This window comes from Orbicella franksi, chromosome 2, assembly GCF_964199315.1.
Source record: "Orbicella franksi chromosome 2, jaOrbFran1.1, whole genome shotgun sequence".
Classification (NCBI taxonomy): Eukaryota; Metazoa; Cnidaria; class Anthozoa; order Scleractinia; family Merulinidae; genus Orbicella; species Orbicella franksi.
The window spans coordinates 25,478,547-25,497,206 of NC_138146.1; the positions used below are offsets into that span (position 1 = coordinate 25,478,547).

The following is an 18,660-nucleotide window of genomic DNA, read 5'->3' on the forward strand; positions in this document are numbered from 1 at the left end:
AAGGGGAAGGAAGGGGGGGGGGGGGGTTTGGGTAGGAATGCGATCGCACCGCGCCCTTCTCGTTTTCCCCTCTCCCTCCCCCGTTGAATGCCTCCTACGCAGGTTAAGTCCAATGTTCTGTTACAATCGTGTGTTTAGGTGTTTTAATTTGCGAGCCGGCCGAGCCTGAGACACTTTTAAACCTTTCAAATTGCGGGACCGAGACTGCAAAGTGTTGTAAACGCAAGCGCGAGACTTTCTATAAACCATGGGACTGGCTTCTCCTTGTTTTGTTGTCATTTGCAGTTTTGAGAATGTCGAAATCACTGGTTACAAATGAGTCATGGCAAGTTGTTTTTGCAGGATATAAAATGCTAAATTAGTCTCCTTTTTCTTTCTGTTGAAGGAATAATAAGTGGCTTTTCCATCCTCGACATGCGGAGAGGTAATACTCTTTAGCCACACAACAACAACAACAACAACAACAACAACAACAACAACCACAATCCTTCATTTACACACGATTTCTTTTAAAGCAACAGGTTTACCTGGATACAGCGTTCCAAAGGAGAGCGTCCCACTAACGTACTTATCGAGTTTTTCATATTGTACGAACAAAATCGCCGAGTTACGATCTTGATACCTCTAAGGTGATACTTTGTGCTCTAGTATGTGACCATGTTCCAAAGCAGTGCCCGAGTCCTTACACTAACTACGTTACAGAAAAACTTAATTTGGGTCAGTTTGTAAATGTGAAAAACTGATTCACATCTTGCGATTTGCAGCACTACATCTGATGGTGTATCCCTATGGAGCTTAAATATCAGTCTCCCTGCTCTGCGATGTAAGACTTATAAAGATTTTATGTGATCCATGTCATTACAGCTTCCCCAGGTAAGAATGCCGTACGTCACGGATGGGAGAATAATTTTGCAGTACAGATCGGGGACCACAGTTTTACCGAGAAATAAACTCTTTTTCAACACATTCAGTGTCAAGGCAAAGTTTTTTCCTCATTCTGTAATATGTCTACTCCAAGTGAGTTTATTATCTATGTTAACTCCTAATAACCTGGTATGGTACACCCAGTTCATTGTCTCTCCGCCGATGGTTATTATAGATTGGCGCCCAATAAAGAAACCTCTATATATGGAATAACATAGCATCCGCATTTCGTGGAGCGAGGTGTCAGGGAGTTAGACGTGCACTAATTATTTAACTCCTCGAGTGCTCCGTTAAGCGAAAGGCACGCCTCATCTACAGTTTAGCCGGTACAGTATATACTTTGAGTGCCAGGAGAGAGCTGAACCACCAACAAGGAAGTCATAAATGTTTTGACACCCGTTATGTGATATTCGGTCAACATAACCCGAAACTCGTCCTTTTTGGACAGACAGCCCGTTTTGATGCATGTATTTGTGTACGTATCTGGTATAGAGCTATGGTATAGAGCTATCATGGTATATATATCTGGTATGACTAATGAATTCTTTAATTAACAGGACCAGCAGGTCTTATAAGCAGTTGAAGTCCTTCTGGCTGGACAGTAAGCAATGGAACTGCTTTAACTGTACACCCAGGAACTTCGCTGAAAGAGAAGGTCTTCAACAAAGTTGCCAACATCACTTTCATTTCCATCGTAGCAAACTTGTTACCGATACACATGCGCGGGCCAGCCCCAAATGGAAAGTATGAGTAGGGCTGTACACTTGATCGGCCATCTACAAAAATTAATGATGAGAAAGTAAAATTAGTTTTTTAAGTTGTCTAGACATTGTTAACGTTTAAGATGTTAAAGGCGTCTGGTATAAAAACGAGACGCATTTAAGTACACAGCCTAACAAAAAAAAAAAAATTCATAAACAGGGTAGGAAATATCGCAGATTTTGGTCATAAATAGGGTAAGGGTTTTGGGAAGCGGGCCGCACACCCCCACCCAATTTTTCTGGGAGTATCCCCCCAGGGTTCAGACGCTCTTAAAAGAAGACGTTAAAGTAGACTGATGTTAAAAGCGTCTTCCTTATTTTCCGTTTTTATACTAAACGTTAAAGTCGTCTCGAGACAGCTTTAACGTCCGAGACGACATTAACGTCCCCAGCATAAAAACGGCCATTGTAATGAGGGAAGCCTCACAGTTTCTACCTAGGCCCCTTGCCACTTGCTCGAATGCATTTTTTTAAACATGAATACATTTTTTTTTTCTTAAATGTGTGACAAAAAAATGAGTAGCAAATGCATCAGCATTGCCTTTTGATAACAACAATCAGCAAGCAAACTAACAAATTATAACTAAATACCTTTTTCATTGAATCTTTCAGGCTCAAATTCATCTGGATTTGACCAATGTTGAGAAACATGCTGCAATGAATCAATGGGCAATATAATAATTGCCCCCTTAGGGATAAGATATCCCCCAACAACTTCATCAGAGATCGGAATACGACCAGTAAGGTGGGCAGGGGGGTGGAGTCGCAGAGATTCCTTGATGACATTTTCAAGGTACTTGAGCTCTTCGACTGTATCCCATGTCAACTCATCACCTTCAAAGAGCACTGTGTTTATTTCAGCTCTCACTTTTTCCTGGATGAGGGGATTCTTTGCCAGTTCGTAGAGAGTCCAGGCAAGAGCCACACTAGTGGTCTCGTGGCCAGCCAACATGAAAGTAAACACCTAAAAGATATCAGTCATGATAATTAACCATATGCCTGCTGCTTCCTGGACAACCATATTACTCAAACAGATGCAAGTGACCTCACCACGAATTGGGAAATTCCAGTTATGTGGTACATGCCCTCAAAACACATCATTTCCTCAATATTTAATTAACCCTGTTTTCAATTTGACTCACAGAAAAATCACTTTTACTACTCAAAAGAGGCCGTGATAACATAGCCATACCAGGTTATCAATGACTCGATATTGCTGGATAACAGGACACTGCACTTAGACACAGCTTCTGAGTGACTAAATTTTAAAATTTGAATACAATAACCAGAGAAAAATCACCATATGATTATAATATAGGGGATAACGGATGGGTGCACATAGATATGGAATACCCTTTGAGTGTTCAACAAGTTCAACAAGTGTTCAAGTTGAACACTTGAAGAGATATTCCATATCTACAAGCAACCATGTATGATTTTGTTTACTATGTATTAGACATACTGATAAGACGTTTTTGATGATTTTCTAAAGATTTCTGAACAACTTTCCAAAGATTTCCAAAGATTCTCCAAAAATTGTCCAAAGGCCACACAAATGTTTCCGAAAAATTTCCAAACTTTTCCAAAGATTAGCGAAGATTTCCAAAGATAACTGAAGATTTCTGAAGATTTTCGAGGAAGATCCAATCTGAAGATATTTCGATCATATATCAACAAATTTAAGCACAGTTTAAGGGTAAAACATGATATCAGTGATGAAGTAATCAATATCTTCACTAGTGAGGATATGGAAAATATGCCACCCGAATCCCGGATGTGGTTTTGTATGAATTTTGCAGGTGGTGTATTTTCCAGTTAAACACTCGTGTCGATGTAATAAAATGATATACATCATCAGATGTGGATTGAGGTCTAGAGGTCCAGGCACATAACACTAGCTCGGTAACTGCCTTAACAGTGCTAATTCTTTTCAGCCAGAAGCACAAACCCATCCATTATTATACATTAAATAATAGAGAGCTTAAGCACAGACGTTTTTGAGCCATGGATGTCAACCAGAAGTCGAAACTTCTCCCCTTTGATGCCTATTACTCAGATCCCTTTTTGTTGAAAATGTCAAGTTGTAAATGCTAAAATGAGAGCTTTGTAACTCATTGGTCGGGCATGAAAATGTGCTTAAAAAGCAAGAGCATAAACTTCCGGTTGTGGTCCGTGGCTCAAAATGTCTTTGCTTTAAAGCTGTCTAATCAGTATTGGCAAACTGTTACAATTTAGCTAAGGACAAGCAGTGTACTGCTCAGTCAGGGTACCCTGCAATGGTTTAGCAAGGAAATACATGTACATGTAGTACCACAGGCTCCTTCAATTTTATAGAAACTGGGATAGATAAGCCAAGCGAAGGATTATACTGGCCTGCAGAGTTCAGACTTCACTGAGCTTGAGACAAGAGGGCTTTTAACTAACAGAATACATTACCTGGGCTCTTAATTCCTCATCTTCCATTTTTGTGCCTGTTTCCTCATCACACATGTCCATCAGGAGATCAAGAAGATCTTTCTTTTCTTTAACAATCCCAGTTTTCCTCTCTTTACGACGCTCTTGGATTACCTTTGAAAGAAATTATATGACTTTCAACATCCATGTACATGGATATGCTCTGGACCAACATGATTTTTATTACAGTTTGACATGTATTAATGCATGCATTTTCACACTGGACAAACAGTTAATGATGTAAGAGTTATATTGTTTCCCCCTGTAAGCCCTCTGATGATAATTTTATTGTAAGGCAATATTAATTTTATTTCTTAAAGAAATATAAGAATTTTTAATTGTGCTGTAATGAAAATATAGATTAGTATTACATAATTGTACGAATACAAGCGCAATTGATGATTTACACTACAAGTAATGGTTGAAAATTCTCTCAAAATGGCATGAGCCTTTATGCGAGTGCAATTTGAAAGAATTTTAAAATATCACAAGTGATGTAAATCCTTAATTGCTCAAGCTTTCATACAATTACTCATTTATTATATGACTGAGAAAACTGCGAATTCACGCACATTAATTTGCACTGCAGTGCAAATTGAGAATTAATGCTAAAGTGGCCTGCTCTCAGCCAATCACAATGAAGCAATTTTTTCAGTCATATAATAAAGTGTGTTGCTTACTTGTAGCACTGTGTTGTCTGCTATTTCTCTAGCTTCTTTGATTCTTCTTGTCTCACTAATTGGCAGCAACTCAAAAAATGGAATCACTGACTTTAACATTACATATCTGACACTCATTCCGCCAGTGACAACACTGACTGCTTCAGAGACTTTACTCTCTCCTGCCAGCACAGTGTTAAAGTTGTAACCAAATGCAGCTTGACCAATGACGTCTAGGGTTAGGTGTGTCAAGTCATCATGAACTGGAACAGGATCTTGAACCTTGCTTGACCACAGCTGCAATGTAAGAGCAAATTAACGATTAACCAACGATTAACTCCTTATGACAGTGAGTGTGTTCTCAATATACTCTTTCTTGTTGTTTAAATTATTACCCGTAATTAGCTTATTATATACAATGATCATAAGTTTTATCTACATGTGTAGTTGTCTCAGTCTAACTAGCACTTTAATTTGTTTGCTTTAGCTGTTCTATTATATTGTTGTTCAAAAACAGCGAAATGTTGATTTCATGAGGACGTGTAAGCTCAAAGATGCTGATTTCACTTCAAAAACAGCAAAATGTTGACTTCACAAGAACGCGTAAGTTCAAAGATGACTTGATTTCACTCCAAACGCAGCGAAATGTGGAAATGAGAATGCGTAGGCTCAAAGATGTTGATTTCACTTCTCAAAAACACTAACGCGTGACCACAGGGATTCTTATTTCACTTAAGGTTACCGTATACCTTCAGGGCTGTCTCACGTCCAAGCGATGTAGCGCGTCCGGTTTAAGCTGTAGATACCTAAACCCCTATATCAAATTAAAGCTTATAGAGCTGGCTATCAAACCATACCAAAAATTTTGAAATAAAATGAAGTGCCGATTTTTTCACGGCCACTAAATGCGAGCGTCCTAATCACCTTTTGGAAGCTACAAGTCAAAGCGAATTTTGTTTTTCGCCAATTTATTTTTTCCCTCGGTTTCAGGACAAAAAGCGCTAAAAAAGCGTGTCTGCGTTTTGCCATATTCAATTGCAGTAAAAAGGTACAGAACATTTTCAAAATAGGATTTAAAAAGTGTGAAGTGATCGTACAAAAATTGCGCTCGGAGAAAAAATATTTCGAAATAAACAATTCGCAGACACGTTTTTGGTTTTTATATGTTAATCTAGCTACTGTCCAAATTTGAGGGCAATCAAACAAATCCCCTTTGAGTTGTAACTCTTTAAAGTGTCTGCTTCAAGCGAAAAAATTTATTCGAGAAAACAGCGCTAAGAAAAATCTCTTGCTTCGCAAACAAACTCCGCCCACAAACGCCTTCAACTGGGTTCTCAGATCACTGAGCCAATCAGCACTTGGAAAATTTACTACTATTAACTCGCGGTGAAATTTACGCGTGAATCTCGAAAAAACCCTTGTGTTTCGCAATGCGCTCAAGGCGGAGAGATAATTTTTCTGTAGCTCGGTTTTTCTTGAAGCTGGTCTGGCAAAATGGGGAAGACGAAAAAGGATACGAACGCTAGAGTGGCTGGGCGACGAGAACAAACTGAACAAAAGAAAGCGCGGCGGAGCAAATGTGCATGGATAATATTCCAATGGATCTCAATGAGTTGGGCGATTCATCGGTATCGGACTCAACAAAAGAGTCAATGTACACGTCGCTGTTATAGCTGTCGAGTTCCCAAACTTTTACAGAATCTTTCTCTACTCTTGACTCGATCTTTTTGCCCGCTTGATACGATAGCTATAGCTTCATCCGTGAGGCCAACTTTCGCTTCTTCACTCATTGATGTGTTTTCATTCGTTCTTCGCCTTTTCGAACTGGTAAACAGAGTTTTCCGTGGTCCATGTTTACTTATAACTTAATAGAATTACATCTAATACGAAAAATGCTTGGATCTGAGTAGCCAACCAATTCGTGGTATCCATATATTCCCGCGAAAGTAGTCTCGGTTGATTGCGTACACGTTATAGGGCTGTCAATCAAGAGGGAACTTTTACTTCCGGCCGTAACGTAAAACCTCCATTTCTCCGCCAATATTGAGTTTTTTTCAATTTTGTTTTCAGAAATTAGAGATTGCTCTTCGACCATTACTTTGAACCAAAAATCCAAATTTGAAGAAAATTGCCGATCTGAAGGTATACTGTAACCTTAAAGTAAACAGTTATATGTTGATTTCACGTCAACGGGAAAGCTCGGAGATGTTGATTTCACTGTAAGAAAATACACATACATGTTGATTTCACATCAAACGGCGACCTCAAAGATGCTTTTCTTTAAATGAAATGAACATCTCTGTGGTCACGCATTCTCATGAGAATGCATGACCACAGAGATGCTCATTTCACTTAAAGAAGCCAGTCAAATGTTGGCACACAAAAACTGAGAGAGGTTGATTTCACTTAAAAAAAACACATGTTGATTTCATGTCAACGGCCGACCTCAAAGACACTTTTTTCACCGAAGAAACAGTTAAATGTTGATTTCACAAGATTGCATGACTACAGAGATGCTCATTTGACTTATGAAAGAGCGAAATGTTGATTTCTCAAGGCTATCAAGGTGTCGGTTCTGTCCCCTGATCCCATAAGTTCGCAACACTACAAATAATACCGATTTGAAATAAAATTGCTGTTATAATCGATCACTACTTGTTGACCATTATCAGTTAGGTACTCCATGTCAAACAACTTGAGTCGTACTGCAAGTTGTTGGTCTTTGTTTATGTTTAGTTACTGGTTTATTGCATGATAAATTTCAATTGTGCTAAGTCTTCATATGCTTAACAGCAAGCATTTTATAAAATAAAAATGTTGCATCCCCTACAAAACAGGTGTCATATTCACCCCAACCCCCTCCCCCCCCCCAAAAAAAAAAGGTCACCTCTCTATGATGACCACTTTTCTATGTCCATGTGTGTTAAGGTGATCGTTGTGGAAAGGTTCGACTGTATAATAAAATTACCTTTACTAGATTTTCAACATTCTCTTTAAAGATTTCTGAAAATCCCTTTAAGTTCTTTGTGGCAAATGCAGGACCAATCATCCTTTTCTGACGAGCATGTGCTTTACCATTTGATGAAAACAAACCATTGCCAATACTTGGAATCTGTTGTTTAACAAAGTCTGGCCTGTGAAATTTGTGTCCATTGACTGCCACATATCTGATTAACTCAGGGTCTGTCAAACACACTCTATAACCACCTGCAAAAATAACAAACATTCTTTGGAAAAAATATGTAAGATATTAGGAAGTCTACATAATTTGAAAATCATTTCTCAAACTCATTAATAATTCATCAAGTTTAAACAAAGGAAATCATGACCGTGACGGTGTTTGGATATCTGATCTTAATTAGCATTGATTTTTACGATTTTAATTCTCCGTTTTCTCCTTAGTTTTAGTCTCGATTGAGAAGATATATCAAACACTCGACAGTGTTTGACCACATTTCCAAACACCTCGAAGTTCGTCAAAAATACTCCGCTGCACGTCGTATTTTCAACTCTCTTCTCGGAGTTTGGAAATGTGGTCAAACACGGTCTTTCGTGTTTGATATATTACGTCAAGGCTCAATCAGCAAGCCTTAAATGGATTATTATTAGTACACAGTAGTGCATGAGCACAAACTCCAAAACAAAGCCAGGTCCAGATTTCTTCAAGCCATGGCAGCTGGCATCACTTGTAATAAGTGTCATAATTATGCTCTAATGAGGCAAGACACTTGACTCTTAAGTGCCTCTAGCTTGTTAGGTTCGTATTAAACATTGACTATTGCTCTCATTCTTATTAACTGCAAGATTATGGACCTAATGCCTGTGGCTCAGTCCATAAACCTGCAGTGAAAAAGAACGTGACCAAATGCAATGTTTCTCCAATACAGACCTTACACTACAGTGCAATAACATACTGTATTATTAACATATAATTCTTTCGAAAAACACACATGCAAAGAACAAAGAAGAACGGTGTTGACTTTTGATGGCTAGCTTAACCATGATTTAGAGGCAACTTGTCCAAATCCCACTAACTCCCCCACCCTCCTCATAGTGTCAAATATCTACCACTAAGATCAAATTCTCCTTCCCACAGGACTGCCAGGATGGGGGGTGGGGGGCTGTTTGCTATTAAGTCCGTTTTCAAATGTCTCTTCTGAGTGACGAAGTAGCAATGGCAGATATCCTGAAGCGGGATGCACAGAAGCAGAGGTTTCCTATTCCAATCTATGCATGCATGTGGTAGCCTGTGTACAGCCGCCCCTCCCCTCAAAAAACTCCGGGAGAGAGACGACTGTGCAGCGGCGTCGTCCATGATCGTGTTTCATAAATTAAAATTAGTGTCAAACTGTGGGGTTGACAGGTTCATGGCATTTGTGCATTTGCCTTTCACTTTCGATTTTCGATTTCTCGACCTTTCTATGTGTCGCACGTGTTCCCGAAGAGCACTTTACGCCGCTTTGTTAGAGAGTGGAGCCGTTTGACTGTGCTTTAGTATTTTTTCTTAAAAGGTCATGGGTCTCCATGATTTCCGCTGTTATCTGCATGTCGCTTCGGACACCGAATCGATTATCGGCTTTCATCGATTGGGCACGGGGTGAGAGTGATATTGGCAGTAACTCAAACAGCTTAATTAGATCACGAAAGATCACGAAAGGTTAATAAATCATTTTAAAAAATTCTTCTGACGATGAAACTCTTCTACTCACCTAATCCTACTCCAAATCCCGGATGATAAGCAAACATCGGTGAATACTGCTCACTCCAAGAGCGTAACAGCTCAAGAGAATCACCACGAAGAAAAGTGAACAGGTGGCCGATCAGAGGCCATTTGCCAGGTGGGCTGGGAATCTTCTGCAGCGGAGACAACTTTTCTTCTATGAATTTATACACCAACCACAGAATGACACATACTAAAAACGACAAGAAAATGAACTTTGCATTGAAAATCTTGAAAAGAACGTCCATAATGACCCCTGAGGAGCTCAAAATGCTGAATCAGGCCGAAGGGTTGTACGTCAGGGCACTGGGTAAGATAGGACAGTTGAGGTACTTACTAGGGTGGAGCTAGTAAAAAATTATCTACACAATTAAATCGGTCTTAACATAAGTCTACAAATTAAAACTAATTTCGATATCCTGAACTTCTTAATAGGGTTGAAAATGCACAAGACCTCATGACTTTAGTTTCAATTAAGTTTTTTTTTTAACTCATATCCTAATAATAAAATGGAAACCTCACCCCACCCCCAAGAAAGAAAAAGGTGCCTTGTCATGGCGGCCGGGTGGACTAAGTGTGCGTGACTGTTTTCTTCGCTAAGAAGAAATCAAATATTCACAGGGTTTGTGTGTTTCTAAAATCTAGGTTAAAAATACAAAATGATCATATTTATTCTAACGATTCCCATTTTGCTATGGTTCATGTACACGTTCTTGAAAGACGAATTTACATCGCCGTTGAGAAAAATTCCAAGGCCCGATGGTTCTGTTCCTGTCTTTGGTCATTTGTGGACATTTCTTCGTGAGAAAAACCATTTGAAATTGGTGCAGGACTGGAGTGAAAAGTACGGTCCAATCTTCCGGTACAGTCGTGGTTTTGGTAGGTGGAACACAAGTTTATGCATTGCGTTTTGCTAACTGTTAAAAGCTCTCAAAGTGTGCCGTACCCACGCACAAGTTACACGTAAGCTTTGATTTCCTTTAGTTCGCAAATATTAGCTATTACATGTTCTAGGTAGACGTTTTTGTAAGCTTATGTATGTTGATATAACTTTACCTCTATTGAAATAACAAATGACCATTCAAAATTCACATTGCAGCTATTTAAAGCGTGATCTGAAATGTTTAAAGAAGCTTTCCTGTAGAAATTAAATGGACTAGTTATCATTTTTGTGACAAAGTTATTCTTAGTTCAAAAAACAGGAGTCAAACACGTAATGTAAGGGTTAAAAGAGGCAGTATGACCATTTTGCAGTAAAATCTGAAGAGTTTTAACTCTCATGCTTGAAGAACGAGGGCATTATTTTGATAATCTCTGGTTGAGTTAAAACGGGATGGTATTCACTGTACTGATGAATATCATTTAGCATTACCTGTCTACCAGAGTGGAGCAAGCCCCTTTCCCCTCTTTGTTTTTTACATACTTTGATTTGTGATGGTCTAATATTTACTGGTCATCATGCTGTGTTCTTGCTCATGTCTCTGCTGTCTCTGCTTTAATAAATGCCTTCAAGCCAGACCTTAGAACAGTCGAAGGGAATTTACTACCAAATTGGAAATGAAACTGGATGTCCAGCCTATTAGTTCTGTAAGCCACACCCAGTCCTGTACGCTCTCCAAGAAGCTCTAGAGGCTGAATACTGTCAATTAAAAGCCAATTATTTTTGAAAAAGGTTGAATTTAGTGAGTGGGCAACTCCAGAGGTTGATGTACCTAAGTCAGACAGCATCACAAGATCTTGTGGATATACAGTCACTGGGCTGTCATCATCAATCTGCAGCTCGATGTCCCTCAGTATCCAATCCCTCTGCATCAGGATGTCTTTATCAAACTGCAAGGTGGACATAGATTCACTAAGTCTGATCTGACAAGCACCTATCAGCAGCTTCCCTTGGACCCAGACAGCCAAACATTTGTCACCATTAATACTCACTGAGGACTTAACTGCTACAAGAGACTACCTAAGTTTGGTGATTGCTTTGTCACCTGCTATATTCCAGCATACCAAAATTGGACATCACTCTTCAAGGTCTAGACCACGTGGAAAGCATCCAGGTTGATATCCTTATCACAGGCAGAGATGCTCATTAAATGTAAGTTCATACAGAAATCTATGATACATGGGTAGTGTTATTTCTGCTGATGGAACCTCCCCCACAGAGGAGAAGGTGGAGGCCATCAACTTAAGCGCCATGCCCTGAGAAATCCACTTGGTTAAGAGACTTTGGAAAGATCAATTACCATTCAATTCATTCACAATCTAAGCTCTATTCTCCAACCACTTAATCAACTCCTGCAGAACAACTAGGAATTTAAGTGGTCCCCCCAGTGCGGGCAAGCCTTCACAAAAGCCAAGGACTCACTCTCATCTTCCCTCATGGTAGTCCACTATGATCCAAGCCTTCCAGTCATCCTTGAAACTGACACAAGTCAGTTACCAGCATTGGAGCCATCATCCTGCACCGCTTCTGTAACAGTAATGAAAGATCCATAGCTAATTATGCTTCCAGGTCGTTAAACTCATCCGAGAAAAACTACAGTCACATTGTGAAAGAGGGTCTTATCATCATTTTGTGAATCACTAAATACTACATTGCATCTTCTTGGGCAAAAGTTCATGCTCCAAAGTGGCCACAAACTTCCACAAGACTCCACCACTCCAGTTGTGGCAGCAGCTAGACTACAGTACTGGTTCCTCCTTCTATCCTTGTACCACTACAAAATTGTCAAGTCAAGTCAAGTCGCCTCCTGAAGTAGCCAGCTCAGATGTCTTGTTTTGGATCCTTCTCCAGTACAAGAAAGATGGAAGCATTAAAGAGGAGATATTCTTGAAATCTTCCTGGTCAGTCAACAGCTGAACTGACACCCTGTCTCTGTCACAGAGATTGCCAAGGGAACTTCCAGGAACCCTACATTTGCACAGGCACTATTACTCACCCTCGATGGTTGGCCTTTCCACTTCTGTAATGATCCTCAACTCAAGCTATTCTACACTAGCAAGATCAAGCTTTTCATGTAGCAAGACTGCCTCATGTGAGGTTTGCATACTGCCAATCCTGAAAATACTTCATGAAGCCCATCCTGGTATGGCTCGTTTGAAAGCTATGGCATGCAGTCATGTCTGGTTGTCAGGAATTGACAGTGACATTGAGAATACCGTGCGTGGATCCCAGGAATGCCTCAAAACCAGAGAGGAATTCCCCAGCCTTGCACTGCTCCCCACCACTCCATGGTGACACTTACAATCCAACACTTGACAATCCAACCACTACCTTCTCATAGTCAACATCAACTCCAAGTGGCCAGAAGTCATTGGTCCAATGAAGATCAAGATAACAACCACAGAAGTAAACTGCAATGCTTTGCACAGTTTCTTTGCAAGATACAGCCTCCCAGCCCAAATAGTGACAACAGACCACCTTTCCAGTCTCTTGAGTATAAAGAAATCTGCAGCAAAACAGCATTCATAGAATATTGGTGCCCCCCTCCATCCATCACCTGATGGTTTAGCAGAAAGGTTTGTCCAGACCTTTTCATATGCCTCTGAGTCTTCTTTAATCTTTAATCTTTGATACAAATTCCAAATTACATTACACTGAACAAGTCAATCCAATGATCCTGCCAGCACTCTGCAACAGAAGATTACTAGATTTCTCCTATCTTACAGAAGTACACCACATGCCACTACAGGGATGTCACTTGCCCCGTTCTTCCCTGGAAGAGAACTTCATGCGCGTCTCTCTCTGACATGACCTGATCTTGCTAGTCGTGTGGCTTCTCAGCAAGGCAAAATTAAGTCTAATGATAACAAGGATGCCAAGTTCCAAGATGGAGTTGTCTGGCAAACCCTGGACCATGTTCATCTGAACATGTTCTAGTTCACGAACCGTTACAGCAGAGACAGCAACCACTGATGGAGATCCTCTAGATTCTCCTGGAGCAGCAAACAGTTCCATTCCAGATGATTGTGGACCAAAAGAACCACCCCCTACCACTACCCCTTCTAGTCTTGAATTGTACTGCTGAATTGTAGTGCGGTTCAAAACCACCTCAGAGGTTGATTGAAATAATCTGAGCTAACATTCTTTTGCAGCATTGGACATTGTTGTAGGACATCAAACATAACTGAAAGACACTGATTATTTCCTGTATTATTTTTATTACTAGATACATGTACATTAGAGTTGCAGGTGCATCACCTTGTTTGATTAGTTTTGTTGCATGACAGTACATCTTCTGCGGGCAGGTTTTATAGTGTAAGAGTGATTGCTATCAGTTTGTGAGCCCACTGTGTCAGTGGCTACTTGTATGAAACATGTGCTCAGTACAGTTGAGTGTGACCCCGCATCTTGTGTTGAGTTTTTCATTCCCTTCTTTCCCTAGGAGAACATAACAAAGTACTGGTCACCAGCAAATTGTTGGGGTAACCTGACTAAATGCTGGGGAGTAACCTGCAGTTGACTAACATTCCATCTAGCCTAGATTCTAGGCAATTCTCTAAGCCACTTGATGCCACAGAAACCACAGATAAGCCAGCTGGGCTCAAAGGCTTTATTTGTTACTTGCTGCCCTCACCATCAAGTCTAGATAGTATTTGTATGGAGACATGATAGAGTGTTCATAAATTTTTAAATGCCCTAATTATGACCTTTTTTAGGTGAAAAAAGAGTCTTCTTGTCAGGTCCTGATCTGATCAAACATGTTGCTGTAACAAATTCGAAGAACTATGTTCGCACTGAATTTGTACGGACTTTTATACCCAGCATTGGTAATGGCGTATTCTCCTCCAATGGAAAGGAACATGCTCGTCAACGTAAAATGATCAATCCTGCATTTAATTACAATAATTTGACTGGGATGGTAGATGACTTTAAAGAAGTTACAAGCAATCTTGTGAAGGTGAGCTATAAGTATTATACAGTAATTGTTTATATTTTTAAATACTCATGATATTTCTTCAGTTAACTAATAACTACATGTAATTATTTATATGGCATGATATACACTACAGTAGCTGATGCACACCACTTGAGCATGTCATTGTGCAGCAAATTTAAAGCTTGGCTACTCAGTGAAAGTTCTGATTCCCTCAATGTTTTGGTTGCACAAATCAATGGCCTTTTGGATTTATTTGGCAAGATATCTTTGCAGGTAGTGTGTGATATTTAATGATAAGAAAATGCTTGAGCTTATAACACCTCTGTTGTTTCAACTCGGAAATTGTTCAAATTTTGATTACATGGTTTCATTTTTTTTCTGTAAACAGCTCTGGACAGAACAATTGACCAATTCAACTGAAGGATTCGTGGAGGTGCTGGTCTCCACAGACTTGGCTCGTCTGACATTAGATGTCATTGGGAGGTGTGCTTTTGGTTATCACTTCAACACAGTGCTCTCAGGAGAAACTGAAATTTCAAGTGCATTTTCTGCTGTTATCAAAGGTGTTGGTTTTGGCCGAGTCATGCGAAAGAAACTCATTCCACTGTATGACTACCTTCCACTGGCTGAGAATAAAAGGGCAAAGAAAGCACTTGAAATAACAGATGGAACTGTTCTTGAGGTGAGTTTGTAACCAATTCAATACACTGTAAGTTTTATTTAAAAATATTTTCTTTGATAGTTTTCTTTTTAGTTTAAATAGTTCCTATCAGTAAATGCAGTTAGTTAGCTTATGGCATCCCTAAGGGCCACTGTGGCTGCTGTAAGCAACTCAAGGACTAATTTTAGTAGCCTGGAAACATTACAAAGCTTGCTTCTGGCAAATAATTTTGCCATTGAGCAATAAATTTAAGATGATGTTAGAAAAAGCTTTATTTACACTTTAATCCCAAAGATCAGTGTTAAATCAGTTTTCCCGATGACCCTAAGCCTGTTAACTATGACTTAAAGATTGTATTATTACATTACTATTCAGTTATTTTTATTATTTAATTTTTAAAGTGCAAATCGATTCAGTTCTCTTTAAAAACTACATATTAAAGAAGCTCTATTAAAATCACTGATGAAAAACATAATGGCACGAGAGGCCTGAGAGGCATGGTGACCGAAAAAAATGGCCGAAGTAGTAGGGTTCGTACGTGTCATGGAAATCCAGGAAAGTCATGGAATTTATAATTTCAATTTTCAGGCCTGGAAAGTCATGGAATTTTAAAGGCTCAAATGAGTACAAACCCTGAGTAGTGGAATAGAATCTTTGTTGAACTGTCCAGATTCAAGTGCTGGCTGGGATAACTTCTTTCATGTTTTTGGACAACTCTTTTTGCTCTCAAAGTGCCTCAGATCTCCACAAAAGGAGCACAAAATCAGTACTGCCAAGTTGCTCAAAGTGCTAAGGGTACTGATGTACTTTCGCATCTAAGGAGAGTAGATGAAGGAGCATTAATCCTAGCTACTTCATGTTATAAAAATTTTCAGTGTAATTGTGAGCCACTTAAAGGCCTGGGCTTAATTTCCTGAAAATTACAGCAGAATGTGAATACTATGATCATTGTATCATATTAAACTATGATTTCTTAATCAAGTGTACAGAGTATTCATATGGATGTCCTTTGTAACTTCTTTTTCAGTAATTTGAGACCAGTCCAATTCCAGTCACCCTATGAGGGTAATACCTCAGTCTTCCTGGCTGAACAAAAGGGCATTAAATCTATTAGTAACAAAAAATAACAGTTCTCTTTCAAACCTGGATATAAGCAGGGTGATAGGGGTTACAGACAAATTTTTTTACGCTGGGGAGATCCAAGCCTGTGTCACAGATAGTCTATGCCACTGGTATACATACTATATTGTGAATTTTGTGACACATCTGACTGCACTGCAGGTTTTAAAAACTCTTAGCCTGTTGTGAATCAGCTTTGACAGAAGAGTGCACCCCTCTCACATGCTCTTTTAAATTTTTTCCATGACAATTTTGCATACTCTTTACTGTACAATGTATGCTTGTGCTCATGAAATCTCTTACCTTTGCACAGATCAGGACCTCTCCATATATCCTATTGTAGAGAGTACCCCCAAGGAGGGGGCATTCAACCCCAGAGGGCACGCACTGTGTACATGTAGTTAAGTTGAATCCAAATAGTCAAGTTTAATCCATTTTTTTCTAAAGGTTATCAAAGCAAAACGTGAGAAAAGGGAGGAAGGAATTGTGTCTTCTAAAAGAGACTTGTTAAGCTTGCTTATGGACCAACATGACGAAGAAACAGGAGCGACCATGGATGATGAACTTCTCAGAGCCCAGGTGTTTACCTTCATGTTAGCTGGTCATGAAACTACCAGTGTGTCAATGATGTGGACCCTGTATGAACTTGCGAGACACCCAGACATAGCTAAACAGGTCCAACAAGAGATTCAGTCGGTTATGAAGGACTCATCGGAAATGACGTGGGCAAAACTGGCCGAGTTGAAGTTTCTTGGAAATGTGATAAAGGAATCTCTGCGGTTCCACTCTCCAGCAACTATGGCAGTACGTACTGCAAAGGAAAATGATGTGATTGGTGGATATGAAATTCCCAAGGGTACTTCTGTGGTTCTAGGAATTGACGCTGTACACCATTCAACAAAGTTCTGGAAGGATCCACATGCTTTTGATCCACAAAGATTTGACGAAAATGGTATGCTCTTATAGTATTCGTTCTTATGTAGCATGTGAGAACATCAAGTATTAGATGAGACATATCTAAACTGGCTAACCAATCTCAGAGAGAGATCTGGCAGTCTTATTAAAATGATTCGATTAAGGGTACCAACACCAGGACTCCATTAATAACGTTGCTTCAATCAATGGATTGTAGGCCAAATCGTTGGGGCGGACTGCACTGGGACCTGGAGAAAGAAATAATGTTTGTTATGCCTAGCATCAGATCCCATCCAAAATCCAACAAAGTGTAGTCGTTAACAATCCCTTGGCACAGAAAAGGGAATAAAGTGCTGGTTGTTCTTGAATTGTGGAGATGCCGTGGTCTCATGAATTGTGCGCTTTACTCCAGATCATACTCCAGCCCTGGCTGGGGACACCGTCATTACCTGTGAATTTAATGCTGGGAGAGGGGGGGACCCTGTGATGGATTATCATTCCACTTAGGGGGACTAGAAACACTCCTAATCATTTCATGCTGCAGAAACCAGAAATAATCACCGGCCGGATCGACCACTTGGCTCGTATGCTGACTTTATACCTTTAACGTAGTGTTCTTGAATAGAACCTTAAATGCGTGCAAATTAATATTCATTCTTAAAAGGCTTGTTTGTTTCCCTACAGATGACAGTCATCCCCCACTTGACTCGTATGCTGACTTTATACCTTTAACGTAATGCTCTTGAATAAAACCTTAAATGCGTGCAAATTAATATTCATTCTTAAAAAGCTTGTTTGTTTTCCTACAGATGACAGTCATCCCCCAGTTCATCCTTATGCCTTTTTACCATTTTCTGCTGGTCCTCGTTCGTGCATAGGGAATAAGTTTGCCATGGTGGAGATGAAAGCTGTATTATCCATTCTTCTACAAGAGTTTGTCTTTGAAGAGATTCCTGGATTCACTGTGATGCCAATTATTCGACTGACAGCAAAGCCAGATCCCCCTTTACGTTTGAGGATAAGGCAATTGACCAGTTGACTACTAAAATGATTTTAGTTTGGCCTGTCTAAAATTTTGTTTAACTTGAGGCGACAATGCACATACTAAAACTAGCCAGTGAAGCTATTTATTTGATGTGTCTTTTTATTATACTATATAATTATACATCAGCACTTTGTAAAAACGCAAGCCTGTTTTATTAAACATCAAGGGGATTACGCTTACGTAAAGAACGTAGTTGTAAATTCTGTTCATTTAACCCACTGGAAGCTAGCTCGTGACTCACTACCACCGCCATAAATTCATGTTCCACGTGTCGGAGAAAATCGAGTTGAGAAGCGATGGCGAACACGATAGATGACAAAAATATGTCAACGTATAAGCTTAATATATAACAATAACAGGGATAAGCCTTCTTTCAACGAGTTTTCTCTGCAAACAGCGTCTTTGGAGGTTTGTTTTTGTCTTTGCGGAGATCGCTGTGCGCTACTTCTGACCATGTTTGAATCAATTTCAGTACGCTTTACGTGTATGTAAAAGAGTTGATTACACATGAATAACAGTCATGAT

At 39.6% G+C, this 18,660-nt stretch overlaps 2 protein-coding genes across 3 annotated transcripts; one reads left to right on the forward strand and one right to left on the reverse strand.

The window, feature by feature from the left end:
- Positions 1-466: 466 nt before the first annotated feature.
- On the reverse strand, positions 467-9,769 carry LOC145478907 (cytochrome P450 4C1-like). Of its 2 annotated transcripts, none has more exons than XM_081457097.1 (6): positions 9,508-9,769; positions 7,767-8,005; positions 4,820-5,095; positions 4,122-4,253; positions 2,277-2,649; positions 467-1,700 (listed from the first exon to the last, which is right to left on the reverse strand). In XM_081457097.1, the coding sequence occupies exons 1-6, from the start codon at positions 9,764-9,766 to the stop codon at positions 1,471-1,473; spliced, it is 1,509 nt and encodes a 502-aa protein (XP_081313223.1). In that variant the 5' UTR covers positions 9,767-9,769; the 3' UTR covers positions 467-1,470. The 2 variants fall into 2 exon arrangements, with proteins under 2 accessions (XP_081313223.1, XP_081313224.1); XM_081457098.1 differs by having other exon boundaries at positions 7,767-8,025; positions 9,508-9,532.
- A 406-nt stretch (positions 9,770-10,175) lies between these two features.
- On the forward strand, positions 10,176-18,619 carry LOC145478908 (uncharacterized). Its single transcript, XM_081457099.1, has 5 exons — positions 10,176-10,397; positions 14,175-14,416; positions 14,784-15,077; positions 16,623-17,127; positions 17,900-18,619. Exons 1-5 carry the CDS (start codon positions 10,178-10,180, stop codon positions 18,127-18,129), a joined length of 1,491 nt encoding a protein of 496 aa, XP_081313225.1. The 5' UTR covers positions 10,176-10,177; the 3' UTR covers positions 18,130-18,619.
- The last annotated feature ends 41 nt before the right edge of the window (positions 18,620-18,660 follow it).

Bases quoted from the DNA above. Each gene is read 5' to 3' on its own strand.
- LOC145478907 (XM_081457097.1), bottom strand. From the start codon at position 9,766: ATGGACGTTCTTTTCAAGATTTTCAATGCAAAGTTCATTTTCTTGTCG. The intron at 4,254-4,819 runs GTAAGCAACACA...TTTCTTTCAAAG, and splicing joins CAGACAACACAGTGCTACAA to GTAATCCAAGAGCGTCGTAA. The intron at 1,701-2,276 runs GTATTTAGTTAT...TAATTTTTGTAG, and splicing joins TGAAAGATTCAATGAAAAAG to ATGGCCGATCAAGTGTACAG.
- LOC145478908 (XM_081457099.1), top strand. From the start codon at position 10,178: ATGATCATATTTATTCTAACGATTCCCATTTTGCTATGGTTCATGTAC. The intron at 15,078-16,622 runs GTGAGTTTGTAA...TTTTTTCTAAAG, and splicing joins CAGATGGAACTGTTCTTGAG to GTTATCAAAGCAAAACGTGA. The intron at 17,128-17,899 runs GTATGCTCTTAT...GTTTTCCTACAG, and splicing joins ACAAAGATTTGACGAAAATG to ATGACAGTCATCCCCCAGTT.